The 17,923-nt window shown below is 47.9% G+C and overlaps 1 protein-coding gene across 1 annotated transcript in view; it reads right to left on the bottom strand.

The window, feature by feature from the left end:
- Window positions 1-17,923, bottom strand: part of Lgr6 (leucine rich repeat containing G protein-coupled receptor 6) — a 126,518-nt gene that overhangs the window by 79,998 nt on the left and 28,597 nt on the right. Inside the window, 4 exon segments of the mRNA XM_028876636.2 lie at window positions 2,186-2,257; window positions 5,425-5,455; window positions 7,737-7,769; window positions 17,663-17,745. Coding sequence (XP_028732469.1) covers window positions 2,186-2,257; window positions 5,425-5,455; window positions 7,737-7,769; window positions 17,663-17,745 — 219 coding nt within the window.

The raw sequence follows: 17,923 nt of genomic DNA, 5'->3' as shown, positions 1-17,923 counted from the left end.
CAGTCCCCACCATTGCTGCCAACAGGGGACTTTTCAAAAACATACTTTCCCACTGCTGTCCCGCTCAAAGTCCTCCTGTGGCTCCCTTTTATCATCGTGACATCCAAACCCTTAACAAAGTGATTGCCACTTGCCAGACGGTATCGTTTGCTAATTTCAGATCTACCAGTCACATACACACACACACACACACACACACACACACACACACACACACACACACACATACACAGAGAGAGAGAGACAGAGACAGAGACAGAGAGACAGAGAGTTCAGCCAAACTCCCTAGTGCTCACTCAATTTCTTCCCCTTTTACCTCTCTACCTCAGCACCCTGTGGTCCCTCTGTCCATCATGTCCTTCCCCCCGCCTCTCCACATGACTGACATTTCCCAGTCTTCAAGACCTATTACAATTTTTGCTGACTTAGTACAGCCTCAGAAATATTTTGAAATGAACCAACCGATGACTGGATAGACAGATGAACGCTGTCACAGCTGGGTGTTCTTTTCAGGAAAGCCCTTAGAGGTGAGCAGGGTATGATCATGATCCCCACTTTGAAGATGGAGAAACTGAGGCATGTAGCCAAGATCAGAGGCAAGGTCTGAAGTTATGCTTTCTCTAGCAGGCTGGTGTTCTCAGGCCAGCAAGAGGCCAGACCTACCCGTGTGCCTTGGTTTCCACCCTCAGCTGCCTAAGCAGAGGGGTGTAATGAGGCTGGGGTGAATGCTTTGGTCTGACAAGCCAGGGAACAGCCCACTTCTCAGAACGCTTGAGGGAAACTGTGTGTCTCACTCCAAGTGCCAGGCCCGCTCTGAAAACAAGACCTTCAGAGACCTTCAGCAAAAGGTGTGACTCACTTTTCTTTTCAATTAATGATTTAACTTCAAAATAAGTCCAAGTTTTTCCTACCAGTCTGTTTGATGCTTTGATTGAAATGTCAAGCTTCCCCCACCCCATCCACCACGTCTTATTTTTGGCTCTCCCAGTTCTTTGCCGGTGCCCTAAGCAAATGTTTAGTCTGCCGGCAAGACGGCACGCACAGGCTTTCCTGGCTTTTCATCTAGTGACCTCGGCCTCCCAGGGCATGCCGTCTACCTATCCTGCGGGATGGAGGGAGAGGCTGCTGGGGCCGGAGGCCTAGACGCTTTGGGATGGAGGGCAGACAGACGAGAGGAAGAGGAGGGAAGGCAGCTTCTGCCTCCCGGGCCACTCGGCCAACAAAAGCAGTGTATCCCCAACGAGAGGAAAACCCAAACTCTAGTGGCTGTGGCTAGCTGGCCAGGGACCCTCTTTCAAGGGAGAATCCAGAGTAAAGCCACTTTCCCATCTCCCTCCTTCTGCTCCAGGACAAATCAGAGCAGGTTAAGACTGTCTGACTTCCACATCCATGCTCTGGGCAGGGCCATAGCAGAACCTCCATCCGAGAATACTGCCAGCCTTGTCCTGTATACTCATTGCACAGGCCTAGGTTCCTACAGGCTAAATGTCTTACCTACCTAAGTCCTATCCTCCAACTATGGTTTTCCCAAAATATGTATTCACCTCACTGGGTAGATAAAGGTGCAACCAAAGACTTCAGTTGGCTTCCATAAGCAGGGGTGAGGCGCCCACAATGTTCCCAGCCCCGTGATGAGCACAGCGTGCACACAACCCAATAGGTAGACAAGACCAGCCTGGTCAACCCTGCCACCTCTTCCCACTCGCAAGGGCAGGCTTAGTCCCGTGGCCATGGTTCCCCTGCTGGGTAAAAGAGGAACTACAGGGCTCCCTGGAGGGTGGGCTCTACCCTGGGTGGCCCAGAGTCTATGATCACAGTCCCCTCTGCCCTTCTCCTCCTACTGAGCTCCAGGGCAAAAGCCAGCTGAGGGGAGGAGACAACCCCTTCCTGGTGCTTCTTTGGGACAGTCATCTCCACCCCACATCCTAGCTCTGGTGGCAGGATGCCAGTGGCTTCATTCAGGACTGCCGCCCTGGTGGCCCTACCTAGGGAGGCTCTGTTCCCACAGTCCCACAAACACACAAGGGTCGTAGACACATACTTATGACAACAAAACCTTCAGGACACCAGAGCCAGAAGCACCATCTCAACTAGTGAGTGGGCTGCAGAAGCGGGGAAACTGAGGCAGAGCCTGGGTTGTGCCCCCCCACCCCGATCCAGGAAGGTGGACCCCCCAGTGACTCACAGTGACTGCAGGCTGGGCAGCTCCCACAGTGCCTCCGCCGGGATCCCTCGGAGCTGGTTGCTCTGCAGCATCCTGAAGGGGAGAGAGAGAGGTCTGTTAAGAGGCACTGGGTACTGAGTGGCGTCGGGTAGGGGCTCCTCCTTTGAGGCTCCCCCTCGTCTCCTTCTTCAGAACCCAGAGGTTGAGGTGCAGCCTCCTGCCCTGTTAGTGGGGGATGGGGGTATTGCTGAGGTACAAGGGGGATTGGAAGGCCCAGGGTAAGAGAAGGAGAGGTCCTCAAGATGGCTTGTAAGACATGGCAGGAGGGAAAAAGGGTGATGAAGAGACAGGAGGTGGAGGCACACACGTCTAATCCAGTGCGTGGGAGGCAGAGAGAAGTTCAAGGACAGCCATATATATTGAGTTCCAGGGTAGCCAGGACTACAGTGAGAAAGGATCTCAAGAACCAGGAGAGAGAAAGAAAGATGGGACTCTGCTGAACTCTGTCCGGGAAGTGTTTCAGAATTACTTCCCAGGCCTCAGTTTCCCTGCCTATTCAACTGAGCTGCTAAGGGCTTCTTTGTGAGAGAGGAAGACATGGATGAAGGTAAGACTGAAGACTGCCCCTCAAGTATCAAGGCATCCGGAAAATATGTTTTCTGGGGTCTCCGCCTGCAGAAGTAATTTGATGAGTCCCGTCCTCAGCCTGTGGTGGCTTCATCTCACACAAGCACACACACTTAGCAGCTGTTTCTGAGGCTGCTGGCCTAAGACAGCGCCAGCCACAAAACCCAGGAGGGCCCTGCAGGCAGAAACCACGAAACTCCTGGGGGCCCAGAGGCCTATGTGCAGGGAAGAGCGTCGGAGAGCATGCAGCAGGGAACCACAGAGAAGTGGGCACCTCTGCAAGGGGGTGCTGCTGACTCCAGGGGAATCCAGACACTTTAACTAAGCTGGGCAGCACACCCCAAAGTGCAGGGGACCCTCTGAGCAGCAGCGATGCATGCTTAGTTCTAAGGAAAATACTGAGTACAGAAATGGGAAGGAGGAAAAGAAAATAAATACATAAACTAAATAACAGTCTGGAGAGATGGCTCAATGGTTAAGAGCAGTGGCTGCTCTTCCAGAGGGCACGGGTTCCATTCCCAGCACCCACATGGTAGCTCACAGCTGTCTGTGACTCCAGTTCTAGGTACCTGACACCCTCCTCTGTACTGTATGAGCACCGCACATGCATGGTGCCAAAACATACATGTAGATAGAACACCATACACACAAAATTAAATGAAGACATTAAGAAAAAGAAATACAAAGGAGGCCTTTAGACAGCAGCTATCACCAGAGTGTGTGTGTGTGTGTGTGTGTGTTCAAGTGCATGGGTGCTTACGCATGTGGAGGCTAGAGGACAACTTCAGATGTCGTTCCTCAGGAGCTGTCCCACCTTGTTTTCCGAGCCGGTCTCCCACTGGCCTAGAGCTCCCCCGTAGGCTAAGCTGGCCAGCTAGAAAGCCCCAGGGTTTCACTTGTTTCTGACTCCCCAGAGCTGGGGTTACTAGCTCAAGGGTGTACCACAGCCTGGGGACTCCGGGGATTTAACCAAGTCCTTGACCTTTACCAAACTGAACCATCGTCCCTGGCCCGTGGGCATTTTTCATCTCCAGACTCCAGATCCAGACATGAGAGAAGGAAGGCACAAGAAAACTTCAGGGATAGGTAGAGAGCAGAAAGGAAGGATGCAGCTGACCACTAACACAGGCCAAGGAACTGAGCCCTCCCTCCCAGGCTGCCCTAAGCATTTCGTCACACGAGGAGCCATGAGTCTGCCTCAGTAGCTGGCTGGGCTCCCAGGATGCACTGGAAAGTGAGCACCTACTGTGTGCTCAGTGAGCTGCCCACACTGAGGACTCCAGACTTCCCTTTTATAAACGTATCACCAACGTATATTGGCTCAGAGCAGGAAACTGAACCAAGACCGCTCAGGTGATGTCAGACTTCAGGAGAAGCGGCCTATTGTCTGATCTAACAGTTAATGGGCCAGAAGTGGCCCTTGGGCCTTCAAGGGTGCCCACCTTTAGGTTTTAGCTCCACCTTATGGGGCTATTGTTATCTGTGTTGAAGGACACACAGTGATAGGGCTGGATCGGGGCCCCAGAGGGTTAGAATCCAGTCTGAACATGTTCCACTGCACAGCATCTCTCACAGAACAGGAGAGAGGAGAGCCAGAAAAATGCCCAAGGGCCTATGAGTGAGGCTGCTGGCTATCGGTGCCTCCGGTGCGGCTACCCTGGCCACTCACACCTGTTCTCACTGCTGACCTCCTCTTAGGGATGCAGAAAAGCCCTTCATGGGAAAACGAAGCACACCGCCGCCAGGCTGCAGGGGCCAGGGCTGGTGTGAGGCGGTGTGAGAGGAGCATCCCACGAAGCAAAGCCAAAGAGAGAACAAAGGCGGGCTTCGCGACCCCTGGGATCAGGGTCCACCTGCCGCTGGAGGAAGACATCTTGGGAGGAGAGCCAGGCTGCAGGTGGGGCAGAGCCCAAGGCTCTGAGAAGCTGGAGGGCCCGGTCCCCTTGTGCACACTCTGATGCTGGAGTTCTCTTACCCTCCTGTTCCTCCTGTGCAGGCTGATAAAGCATCAAGGAGACTTTTCTAAAGACAGTGCCTTGCTTCATGGACGGAACTTAAATTTGGGTCTGCCCAACTGACGTAAAAGTATAATGTCTCGTGTCCAAGCCCTGAAGTGACATAGCCTGGATCCCCATCCTAAGCTCTGCCCTTCTTCAGCTGTGAGACCATGTAAGTGCTTAAACTCCAGGGCTCCATCCTTGAACTTGTGACAACCAAGTCTTTGTTTGCTGGTTACATGGATCGAATAAAATGGTCCCTGCAGAATACCCACTTTATAGCAATGTCTTCCATACAGACAGAACTCATAGCACCCTAGCCATTATAATCAATTACTGCTATTACTATCTGATCTCAGTTCTACGACTTACTGGTTGACTTAAGGAAATCACTTGCCCTCTCCGAGCCTCAGTTCCCTCCTTATTCAAGGGAAGAGACTTACAGAAGACATATATACATATATATATGACTTTGCTCTGAAGGGCTGGTGGTATACCTCATTGGCAGAGGACTTGCCTAGCATGTCCTAGCATCCACCCCAGTGATGATGATGATGATGGTGATGATGATGATATGTTGATGATGATGATGATGGTGATGATGATGATGATGATGGTGATGATGATGATGGAAACAATAACAACAGTGATGGTAGATGAGATGCAGCTCAAGTCGTAAGCTCTTGCCTAGCATGTGTGAGACTTTGGGTTTGATCTCCAACACCACAAACACTTCCCTCAGTGATAGCGCTCGTAACGCAATCTCACACAACCACACAGAACGAAATAACAAGACAGCCGGGGAAATGGCCACCTGACATGGCTGCTCTCCTGGAGCTGGGGCCCAGACACCGGGCCTGAGGATGGCTCCACAGCCAGAGCTCTGGAGCTCCTTGAGGACCTGAAAAACCTCTGCTCTGAGCACGAGGTGAGGGAGCTAGAAGAAAGAGTTCCTCACTGCCTGCTGTGGGTACCGCTGTCCCCCCACTCCTCCTAAGCTGTGAGCACCTCTTTACCCTGACCTCCACCAGCTGCCTCGCTACTCATGACTCCTACATGGACCAAGGATACGTGGGAAACTGTGGTTGGGTAAGCAGTGGTCACAGCTGCTCATACTCTCTCCAGGGTCCCCAAAGCTACATCTTGTCCCTGCACAGGTGAGCTGCACCTCCAAGGAGCACCCCCAATGCACCTACAATGACGTCACCTCCTACTCACACCTTTCTTTCTGCTGGATCCTAGACCATGAGATCTAGAAAGATCTTTGTGTGTGTGTGTGTGTGTGTGTGTGTGTGTGTGTGTGTACGTATGTACGTACACATAGAGGCCAGAAGAAAAGTCACAGGAGTTGTTTTTTTTCCTCCACCACATGGATCCTGGAGGTGGCAGGTGCCTTGCTCACTGAGACATCTCACTGGCCCTAGGAAGATCTTTAGAGTCTCCACGTTGAACCTCAGCACAGAATCTGGAGTACCTCTGTGGCTACACTGACGCTTCTCCCTTCCAGTGTCAGGATGCTCAGCGTCTCTCCCCAACAACTCAAGCTGGGCCAGACAGTCTGGATTTCATGAATCAATCCCCAGTAAGCTGGAGTACAGCCTGGCCACTGGTGATGGGCCCGACCCGCTTCCCTACTGTCCCCAGACTCACTTCCCAGCGATACTGCGTGGAAGCACAGTTGGGTCAGAAGGGGTAGAAAGAGAGTCAGAAGGAAGCAACCCTTTATTCTCCAGGGTGAGGCAATGGAGGCTGAGAGAGGGGAGGTGATTTCCCCAGAGTTTCAAATCACATTAATGGCAACATTAGAAACAGGCTCCAAGGCCCACTCCAGGCCAGTGCGTTTGTGCGCTCTTCCTAACCAGAGCTGTGCCTGGTGAGGCACAGTGGACTTAACCCTTTGCTCTCAGCCCTACACGCACATTAGAATCACCTAAGAAATTCTCAGGCCACAGCACAATCCACTTGAGCCTCTGGGGCTGCCTGTTGTAAAAGGCATGGCTTCATTAATTTTCAAGCTCCAGGGTGAGTCCAACGTGCAAACAGGTGTCCACTGGAAGTCTGGTCCTCAGCAACCCTCCCCCAACTCACATACAAAGAACGTACTCAGAATCTCTCTCACTGAGTGAGTCTTCTTGCCAGAAAAGCATCTGGGAACAGAAACCATGAATTTCAGAGACCCAGGGGGCAAGTAGCAGAGTCAACTCCCACCCAGTGTTCTCCAAAAGGCTCTTCCTGTGAATCCAGTGCCTTGGGGTTACTTGTACAGATGAGTGAGGCAGGGCCTGCAGCTCACCCACCCTCTGCACCCTGTAAAAAAATGTCCTCCATCAGTTTTATGTGTTCACATTTCCGCATAAGGTGAGTTTTTGTTTTGTTTTTCCTCATGTGGGGATTGAACCCAGGGCCTGGTACATGCTAAGTAAGTACTCTGCTAATGAATTTTTTAAATGTATATGAACGCTTTGCCTATATGTATGTATGTGCACCATGTATATGCCTGGTACCCAAGGAGACCAGGAGAGGATGTTGTTAACTGGAGTTAAGGGTGTTTGTGAACTACCAGGTGAGTGCTGGGAATTGAACCTGGGTCCTCTGCAAGAGCAGCATGTGCTCTTAACCTCTGATCCACATCTCCAGCCCCAGGCCTTGGTTTTTTTAAGATAGTCTTGATATATAGCCCAACCTGCCTTTGAACTCAGTGAGCCTGTATCTCAGCCTCCTCAGGGCAAGGTAATGCACCATTACCACCAGCCAATGTTTGGGGTTTGGGTTTCAATTCTGCAACTAAAAATACAGAGGAATCCATTCCAACTCTCTCATTTTAAAAGGAAGAAAATTAAGATTTAGAGAGTAGAAATCTAAGCATTTTCCCCACTGCCCCACTTCTGGTGAGGCCTTGAGTCTAGCCTCAAGCCTCTCTGCTGCCAAAGAGCCCCACTTTCTGCCACCCTGTCCCGTGGGAGGATGGGTCAAGCCTTGGCCTCTCGCTGAAGAGCAGCTTAGGAGGCCTCCCTGGGTTCCTTGCAGCCTTCTCAAAAGCCAGGCTGGAGAGCTCAGCGCTCCCAAGCAATATGAGTCCCTCCCAGGTCAGTTCCATTCAATCCATCAAGTCCAGAGGGAGGGGAAGCAGTCAGTGTCCACCTGAGATAGTCCGTACATCGTGGAGAGGGCTACAATCGATGCTGCACCTGATTTCCTTGGGCTGGGTCGGAGATCTAACTCCTCTGTGCTCCTCTCTGCCTCCAGCCAGGCTTTAGATGGATGGGCCAAGATCAGACGCAGAGAACAGCTTCTATAACTTTAGTCTTTACTGAGAGGACACTGGCGAGGAAGCCCCAGTCACAGACTCTGGGCTCTGGGCTCTATCCAGGAGCAGAGCCTCCTGGGGAAACCTCCTGCCCAGGTTCCTAGAGGCAGAGAACAGAGGCAAGCCCTTGGGCCTCCCTCCACCCGGTTCCTCAAATCTGGGTCTGGTGCGAGGCATCTGAGGCTCAGCAGAGTGCTTGTCTATGAAATGGGATAGTCGACATCGACCTGGACAGGGTGTGCGTTCCTCAGGATGGTTCTGCAGATGATGGGTATAAGGAAGACTAGACAAATATGTCTTCATCATTTTTCTACAAAAGGACATATGTGGGAAGGAATGGTTGTTGCTTGGGGAAGGCCCAAACACACATACCCCTGGCCTGGGTTTCCCTTAGCACAGCTCTGTGAATTTAGCATCTGGGCTCGCTAGGCAGTCTCAGTTGGAAGACGAGACTGTGTTTGCTGAGGTTAGACTACTCGTATTGGTCAAAAGTGCCTGTCTACTTAAGCTCATAGAGCTGAGGATGGTAAGGAGAACACGGAGGAGACAGAAAGGCAAGGAGCCGCGTGTCTGGGAGCGCCCCGAGAGAGAAAGTGTGACAAGATGCTGCTGCAGTCTTAGAAGAACGGAGAGGTATTTCATCACACTGTTGCTTCCATGCGGCAGTGGAGAGTCGGCAGGTCCAAGGATCCAAGGCGGGACGACACGAGAAGCAGAGCACTTCCATTGCGGTGCCTGTCGTCCTAGTTCCAGGCTCTGTCTCCCATCGATGTCATCATCTACACTCCCTCGTCAGGCACCTCGAGAACAAACAGCCATCACCATTGGGAAGCGGTCTCGAAAAAACAATTACGAATCGCTGTCGGTCTCCTTGTTACACAGAGTACTTATAGGGCTCAAGCGTGGACACTGATGAACAGCTGGAGGGGAGGCACAGGAGTAACGACAACTCAAATATTGAATTATCCGCAATTTTTTTTATACAGCATAATCTAGAAAAGAGATACAAAGGACCATTGCCAACCAAGACAGTGCACATTGGATGTGGGTCTGAAGAAGAGACTTGAGCTAATATCAACAAGACAGGACAGCACACGGAATCATCTCTTGCGGATAATGCTCTCGTGGGGGTATGAGAGTCAGTGTGGGTTCCTTCAGGCACTACTCGTGAAAAAGAGGAAGAGTTACCATGTAAACGACAAGAGCTATTCGAGGCTTGTGGAGATACTATCATATATTAGGAGTGAAGGAAAGATTATGGGTAGCTGGGTCACTGGCCAGATGTGGGGGTGTCCAGTTGCCTGGCTGTACTGGTCAGCAAAGCCACAGAGAGGTAATAGTGACCACAATATACTCTCGTAAATAGAGGAGACAAGTCCATAAAGCCACCTCTTTCGGCTGGTTTGGCAATAAGGGGACGGTGAGGAGGCCTGCGGAGCCTCTTTGTGCAGGGTATGTCTATGAATGATCTATCGTAGGTGCGCGTTATATCACCGAGAATGGCGGACGAGAAGAAAGAGAGGGGAAGCATCAGGATCTCTGAAGCAGGTGTTCAGGAAACATTAAGGGTAGACGATGCGATGGCTTGTGGGTTGCACATTTCATTTTTGTTATAAAGAATTATAGACAAACCACTCAGTAACTCCTGATCTCTACACAGGCAAATTTATTCGCATTCTGAGCATGTGGATGCTAGAGACTCGCACTCAATGTGGTGTGAGAGACGCACGTATATGATAACGAAGTCGCCATGCTACACGCAACAGAGCTACATATGGATCTGTCAACGCGCTGATGAGTTTACGAGGCACTGATCCTCCCCACATCCCCTTACACGTCTGTAACCCGTCAGGGGCAGTTATTGAGATTAGGGCGGTTTCCTGTTTGCACAAAAGAGAAACTGTGGCCAGTGAACATTCCGAACACTGCCTCAGATACTCTGAGAAGTCGCTGGAAATGTACTTTTACTGTAAATAATGAGTATAAACAGGGAGACTAGAAAGGTGGCTCAAGGAGAGACATCGTAGAGGATGCTCCTTGGTTCAACAGAAGAAGTGCAAAGACAGCAGGAAGGGAGGACAGCGGGACACAAAGGAGCGTTGAGGACAATAGGGTTGTCTTGTGATACACCGACAGGTAAGGAGATTCGGACTAAAGTATCATTGGTAATTTTTCATCGGTCAGGCCCTCATGACACGCGGCTTGAATGGGGCGATACTTGGGTATCAAGAAGATTAGCGGCTGCAATGATTTGTGGGCATGCTCGTAAGAGGGGCAGGGCGATCACCTGGACTACGACGTCTAGACTTTCTGTTTTGTACTCGTCAATTCGTGAACATAGCTATGTCTACAGAGCATTAGTTTCTTCACGGACCAGTCCTCAAGTGAGGAGAAACGCAGCGGAGTGTGTATCACTCTTGGACACGGATGAAGCGACTATGGTGACCTCTATGGCCAAAAACGAGAGTAGCCATGGCTAGAATTATGATTAAGGTGAACAAAAGAGTGTTGTACGCATCTAGCTTTGGTGGACCGTCAAACTCCGGGCACAGAACTGGAGTTAGGCCTCTCCCCTTCCGTCAAGATGGCGCTCTATTTGTGTGGTAACTCGAGTCACCACACCCTGTGCAACGGTACAGGAAGAAAGAACCGCAAGTCGCGTCAGGCCAAACAGCAGAACTGGAAGGAGCGCCCAATCTCGGGGAAGCCGCAAGTGGCGTTCTGACCGCTTTAGGATCAGAGCCGCAAACGCTATGAGCTAAACTCTTTCCCACACTGCTCCTGGATGCTGTGCTCTTTCTGGCGATCCTCATCCGCAACACTCTCGGTTTCTGCTCAGCTGTACCCATGTGCTCTAAATATCATTGCATATCCAAGCTTATCCACTTAGAGATAGATGCTGTGTCGAAATGCTCTCTAAGAGGATTATTTGATGCAGATGGCACTGAGTTGGGGTTACGGAGGTAGATAGTATGATGGAGGTCTGTGACAGTGTGTAAAACCTAGCAAACAGAGAATAAGTGAGGAGAAGACCGTAGCGTCCTTCTCTTCCAGACCTGCTCGCATCGACAGTTGGAGAATGAGGTGCTGTAGGGGAGCGAGCCAATCTGGAGAGGGACTAATTTTTCGCTCTAACTCAAGCAAAATCAGGTGCGTATGAGTGAAGATTCTAGTCAAGAGCGAAAGGTCCGTAAGAAGCCTTGCAGTGTCTTGAGTTCTCTAGCACACTCTTTCAGAACTCTCAGAACATGAAAGAGCTAGCAAGACCGCTGATACGTGAATTCAATAAAAAACACGTTTCACAAAGGAGGAGGCCTCATGGGACGAGAGACAGAGACGGAAGATGGAAAATGGAGAAGTATGGTCATGAGAAAGTGGTAGAAGAAAAGCGCAAGAGAGACTAAGAGCTCGCACAATTGATAGGCGCTCTAACACTGCATGCCTATGCTTTGACATGAGGTCGAACCTTCTGCAAATTCGACGGGTAATTCTACTATGGTGTACAAGATTCTAAGTTCTCACTCGAGTTATCATGTCAGTCAGGTTCTACAATAGAAGAATGTTCTCAGAAAGAATCATGACATGACACACGAGGACATATAAAAAGAAGATAAGAAAGTAGATCTCAAACAACCAAACTCACTACAAAGTCAGTCAATTAACTGAAGATGTGGGGAGCGGTAGGCGAGAAGAATTGATGGAATGAAATCGAATCAGAGAGTAACTTATTGCTCATGTACAGATGAAACGCAAGCGACGACACGACTGCCGTTCTCTGATTGAGAACTCTTCCAGTGTATCGACTAGGTATTCAGTGTTGCGCTAGTTTGAATGCGGGACTCGACACAATCTATTAATGTACTCAGATCGGAAAAAATTAAAGCCATTCGTCCACTCACTATAAATACATCAAATACTAACTCTAGGTAGTCTTTAATAAGTATCTTAATATAGGACAAAATATCTTTCTCTCATAGAGTACGATTTGATAAAGACTTGAACTGTTTCGCTGCTCGCGTGTCAACGCATGCCTTTCATGGCTAGCTGTTCATGCTTTTGCAGAGATGCCTCCTTATCATACGATTTCCAGCTTAGGTCTTCGTGTTTTATGCGTTGTCAAGCAATGCCGGCATCGTTTCTTACAATCACTCAAGTAGGATCATATCACGCATAGAAACATTTGTTATTCTGGGGTTCTTCACAGGTTTATCATGTTGTGGTGAGTTGGCACGAAATATGTAGTGTGTATAAGTTCTCATTGCTGTGCACACCACATATGACTAAGAGAACCGTCAAGCGATATACTTTACGTTTTCACACGGGGGAGACCCAAAGCACATCCTCATTCTATTTCTTCTCTTTGTTTTTGCTTTTTTTTTTTCTCAGAACTACTTGAATGTTTTTCTTTCATTATTTGCTGTATTTTTTTTTTGAATTACATACAAGTTCTGCTCAATGGCAGACTACTAAATTAAGAAGCCAATGCATTTCTCGTTGTTTATCCACCGATGGACTCGCATAGGCTTTTCTTTTATGGTTGCGCACTCGATTCCACAAGAAAGGTATACATTGGATAGATACATAGGCATGCTCTCAACTGCTTTAGATTATCCGAATTTTGATCAATTAATTAAAGGCCAATGAAAATGCAACACATCTGTGGGGGCTTAGTCAATCTTCCTGGGGTTCTCCAATGATGTCTATCTAATTGTGAAATATGGCAAAAATATGCAGTCTACACTCCCAACCTCTTTGATTCTTAATATCATAGAACGGTCATAACATAGTGTACTCGGAATTATAAGCCCCAGTCATGACAAAATACTCTATAGGCTTTTTTGAAGTGGAGTCTAGGGAGTTCAACTCAGGGTTTCATTGATTACATGGCAGCGCTTCATGGCCGGAAAGTCCTATTACATGGACTGGTCGCCTAACACGCACATTTACCTATGTAAATTGCTGAGATTACAGAGGATAGTACCATAATGCTTACAGTGTCGCGGTTCTAACCAGATCGTCATATATTGTCTTATCTCAATGCTCAAACACGTATGGCCGACAAACGTGGAATGTATACCAGTCTCAATAGAATCGGTAAGTAGAGAAGACTCAAAGGACCTAGTGAAGTGGTGTCGTGAATACATCTGGTGTGTTTCACAGCTCATGCACCCCGCGTAGGCCTGATACCTGAAGTTTCATATCTGCTCATCTCGTGCGTAGGTTGGAAGGAGGAATGAACAGTGCTCAAAGTTGCGCCTCTCTCTATCATCTCTCACACACTCCTATCGCAAGACTCCAAACGCTGACCCTAAAAATTCAATCATATATTTAATTTTTATGTGAATAATTAAGCAGGTGCATGACCCTCTATACACAGAAACTAAACAAGCTGATCTATGGGGTGGAGAGTAGGAGAATTCTCGGAACAAGAGGCCTGGTGGGAGGCAGAGTGGGGTGGGGGAGCATGCTGATCTATAACTTTAACTATAACAAAAGTATGTTTTATTCTTGAACAATATCTAGGCAGTGAGTTAAAAAGCATTCTCACATTAGAATACTATATTAACATAAAGTAACATAATGAAGCCATTCTACAATACAGATGAACTTTAGATAGCCTTTACAATACATTGTAAATGTAGCTATTTTAACCTGTTAGGTTAATAATTTAAAATAAGAATGAAGCATCACAACGTATGGATGGAGGCTTTAAAAAAAAAGACTGTGGCATGTATCAGCCTCAAACATGATGATTTTCAAGGACTTTTTTGAGGGGGCAAAAATGCCTATGGAAACGTCAGACATTGTTATTATAGCAAACATCTACAGTGGCACACTGTGAAACAGAATGGAATTTGAATACAAGTTCCCGCTGGTAAATCTTTCTGATTCATCAACGGTGTATCAATATTAAATAAATTGCATAAATGTAAATAAAGTTAAAGATACACACTTTCTGCTACTCTTCGAAATTCATTTGGTTACTACAATACATAGACAAAAGGTCTGAACTGTCAGCGCCGTCCATCGAAAACCGTGAAGAGTATGTGCTCGATTCATGGTCACTTTATGGAGGGCTCCATCTTCAGAATCTTATGTTTATACAATCACTAGAAGTAAGGAGTGAACCGGCGAAGTCAATAATTAAAAGTATGAGTTTTAGATTGATATAAGAATAGTGGTTATTATAGGTCTGAACAAGTGACGCTAAAGCTGAGCTTGAGAGATAGAGTGACGAGAGTATCTGTTTCTCCTAAGTGGGTTGCAGGCACCTACTATCCTACATCTGACCATACAACAAGATGACAACTTCTCATATAAGATCTGAAGTGAACTCTCTGCGCAATACTCAGCGGGACGCACGATCCATCGTGTGGGTATGGTGAGAAAATTGGTATGCTCTACTTACAGAAAGTATCAGGAACATGATAAAAGGCTGGAAAATGCCTCTCCCGGGGAATTGACTCGTAGAGATTTGGTTTTCACACACCAGGGCTCTTTGGAAGCAAAGACAGATGAGTGTACTCGGTTGATAATAGTCGTTTCTAGGTATGACATATCGCAGATATCGTGTGACTATGGGGTGAGCTGCCGTCCTGTGGCATTTCAATTAGTCATGGGAGAGTTAGCTGCTTGGGCCAGCGCGAGGCATGTTTGAAAGCAGTATTTAATCTGTGCATTTTTTGCTGATTAATTTGGGCATATATCTCAACATACTATTTTATGAGAGTAACTGCAGTGGTCAAAAGATCTTAATAGGACTTCCTATTCATTTTTTCTTTTGAATGCCTAACTCCTACTATACTCTACGGCCAGTCACTTTATGCAGCACCTGACATGGTCCTCTAGCTGGTCCCACACCAGAGGTGCATAATCAACACTGTTTGACAAGTTAGTTCCCCGGTTCAGGTGCAGGCAACAGTGAGTAAGGTGTTCTCATCATCTATAATTATGGCTGTCAGAGACACACAAATGGATTGTCTGCGAGAGGTATAAAAAGCGAATGAGGCTATCGTTTACATGATTTCCAAATATGCACATCTAGTTAATGTAGCTCATTGTTATGTGCTAATATTTGGGGCACAGCTTTTTAAATATAAATGTTAACACAATTGATTTTATTTGGGATTTACGACTATTGTAGTGTAGAAAATAGTTCGAGTGGAATATGTGTGGTGGCATGGGGTGTTGCGTATAGATCTCACATGTGGTAAATACATATTGGCAATAAATTGCATCTATTCAGTTCTCGTTGCGCTGCATCTATGTGTGTTTCTGGAACACACCTCTAGAGATCTAATGCTTGGTCTTGGGTGAGATAAGCTGCACGAGACAATTATTAGTGCCAGGAGCAAATCCTCCTATCTAATCTAACTAGAAGAATAATGTCATGTGCTAATTGGGATATATACATGCTCTGAAACTCTGTAGGGTTATTTTAAGTCAATTGTGTTTTGATAATTGAGGAAAAAGAAGCAAAAAAAGAAGAGTAATAGAGAAACGATAGAAGAAGACCTGTGCAGAATTCATGACAAAAACAAGAGAAGCAGCTGGCGTCGTTAGGGTAACAAAATCCAAGTACGAGAAAATAAAAAACAGTTCTTTGTACTTCCTCCTACAACATTTTATTGCTCGTGCTGACTTCCAAAACTTAGTCAACCAATTACATTCATTGCTCAGAGTGCCTGCCCAAAGTGGTGACTTACTTTCAGTGTCATTTCGACATATATCGTCTCAAAGATTATAAACAATATACGCTATATAGTGGCGCATACTGTGAGAGCAACATTGAATCCTGAGTACTTGTGAGACCTCGATGTGGAGAAGCGGATACATACTGAATCAAAGTCAGCCATTTGTGTTTGAGCCAATGACATAGAAGATTCTAGTCTACTGCAGTGGTGCTTAAAAATGACTGAGCGAGACCTGGTGGAGACTGTCTGGTGCTAATCAAACAAATAAAAGACAAAACACTAATTTCCAACTCTTCAATGCTATCGATATTTTCATGATTTCTGATGTGTGGATTATTAGATGCTCACTCTGTATGAACCACTCTAATTTCAGGTAATAGGAGAAGCCAATTGCGCTTTCGCTTGTCGATGTGGTGTTTGTATAGTACTAAGAAGTCTGTTTTGGTTAATCAACATTTCGTTATTTTGGTGTTTGCTGAATTATGTGTGTTCTTATGAAGACAGGACCCACTAGGAGTAGCTAAGCTCCCGTAAAAGAAGGCTTTTCAAAAGGTAACAGGAATATTTATACATAGTACTAAAACTAAGCTGGATAACAACTTCGATCTTCAGTACTTCCATAAATCCTCCGGCCCTTGTTGCTAGGACATGGGACAGGCACTACAATCACACACACGGATCTTCTGCGAGGCCATTAGTGTGGTTTTATACAGAGAGCTAATTTCGCTTAACAGTAAAACGTATAGGCGGAATAGTAGGACTCGGTGAGCCAATTTAGAAGGTAATGTTTAAAATTGTTATCTCATGATGACATTGCAGCTCAGGGACAGAGCTAGTGTGCCCGGGTGAGTCTCCACCACTGAGGGAGACTCTATCTCTAGTCTCTTTTTGACAGCTGTTGCTTTAAAAGGTGACACTTGGGTCTCCACACTTGGGTTCTGCAAATGGCCCTAGGTGGTAGATAGCTCCTTTAGGTAGGGCCTTTAACACAGGTCCAGCCCCTTCTCAGCGTGGGGGATGGAAAGCCAGCCTTACCAAATGCCTTGGCCCTAGCTCTCCTTTGCACTCCCATCCAGGCTGTGCCACACCCACTTCCGACGACCCCCGCTGCCTTTCAAAGCTGGCTTGCCTGCCCACCACTAGCCCCATCCACGTGGAGCATTCCGTCCTGCAGGCAGACAGCCTTGGTATTAGGAATGACAGCAGTTCAAAGGTGATTGCCAGGGAAAGGTGGGAAAACGAGTGAAAGCCAGGGCCTCGAGAGATGGCTGGGTGGTTAAGAACACTGGCTGCTCTCCCAGAGGACCTGGGTTCAATTCCCAGCACCCACACGGCAGCTCACACAACCATCTGTAACTTCAGTTTCAAGGAATCTGAGGTCCTCTTCTGTCTCCTGGGACAACTGGCCTGCATGTGGTACGCAGACTTACGTGAACCCATACACATAGAACCGTTTTTAAAGGAGGGAAGGCTGTGCTGGGTGTGGTGACTCCTGCGTGAAATCCCAGCCCTCAGGAGGCTAAGGCAGGGTAATAGCAAGTTCAAGACCAGTTTGAGCTACACTAGTGAATTTTAGGCCACCCTGAGCTATATAGTGAAACTCTCGTGTTTAGGGGAAAGAAAATAAGGCAGGAGAAAGAGCTATGAGGAGCTTTGGCTCAGACCTGGAGTGCCACACGGCTTGACACAGGTCCTCTGGGAGTCACCCACGTAGCCCGTCTCCACTAAATACTCGTTTCCCAAGCCCCACTTTTTCCTTTCTTCCTGGAGTTCCGCCTTGCTCTGGGGAGCCCTGGTCCCTACAGCTGTTGACCAGAGAGTCTCACCCACCTGACCCTCACCCCCAACCCCCAAACCTCCACTCCCACCCAACCATCAACTCACAGCTCCTCCAGGAAACGCAGGTGGTGGAAGAGACCGGGCTGAAGCTCCGTGAGGTTGTTCATACTGAGGTCTCTGAGTGGAAAGTGGAGAGAAAGCTGTGAGTTTCACCTGTATCATCTGTGATATTCAGCTCCAGCCTTGTTTGGGGGGCCCCAGGGCTTCCCACTGTTCCTCCACCTGCCCATCATGCCATCCTGACCCCACAGACTATCTGGCCACAGTAGCCACATGCAACTCTAGGAGCAAAAAA

Source organism: Peromyscus leucopus, chromosome 15 (assembly GCF_004664715.2).
Source record: "Peromyscus leucopus breed LL Stock chromosome 15, UCI_PerLeu_2.1, whole genome shotgun sequence".
Classification (NCBI taxonomy): Eukaryota; Metazoa; Chordata; class Mammalia; order Rodentia; family Cricetidae; genus Peromyscus; species Peromyscus leucopus.
The sequence above is the reverse complement of the archived record's forward strand: the minus strand, read 5'-3'. Positions and strand labels throughout refer to the sequence as shown.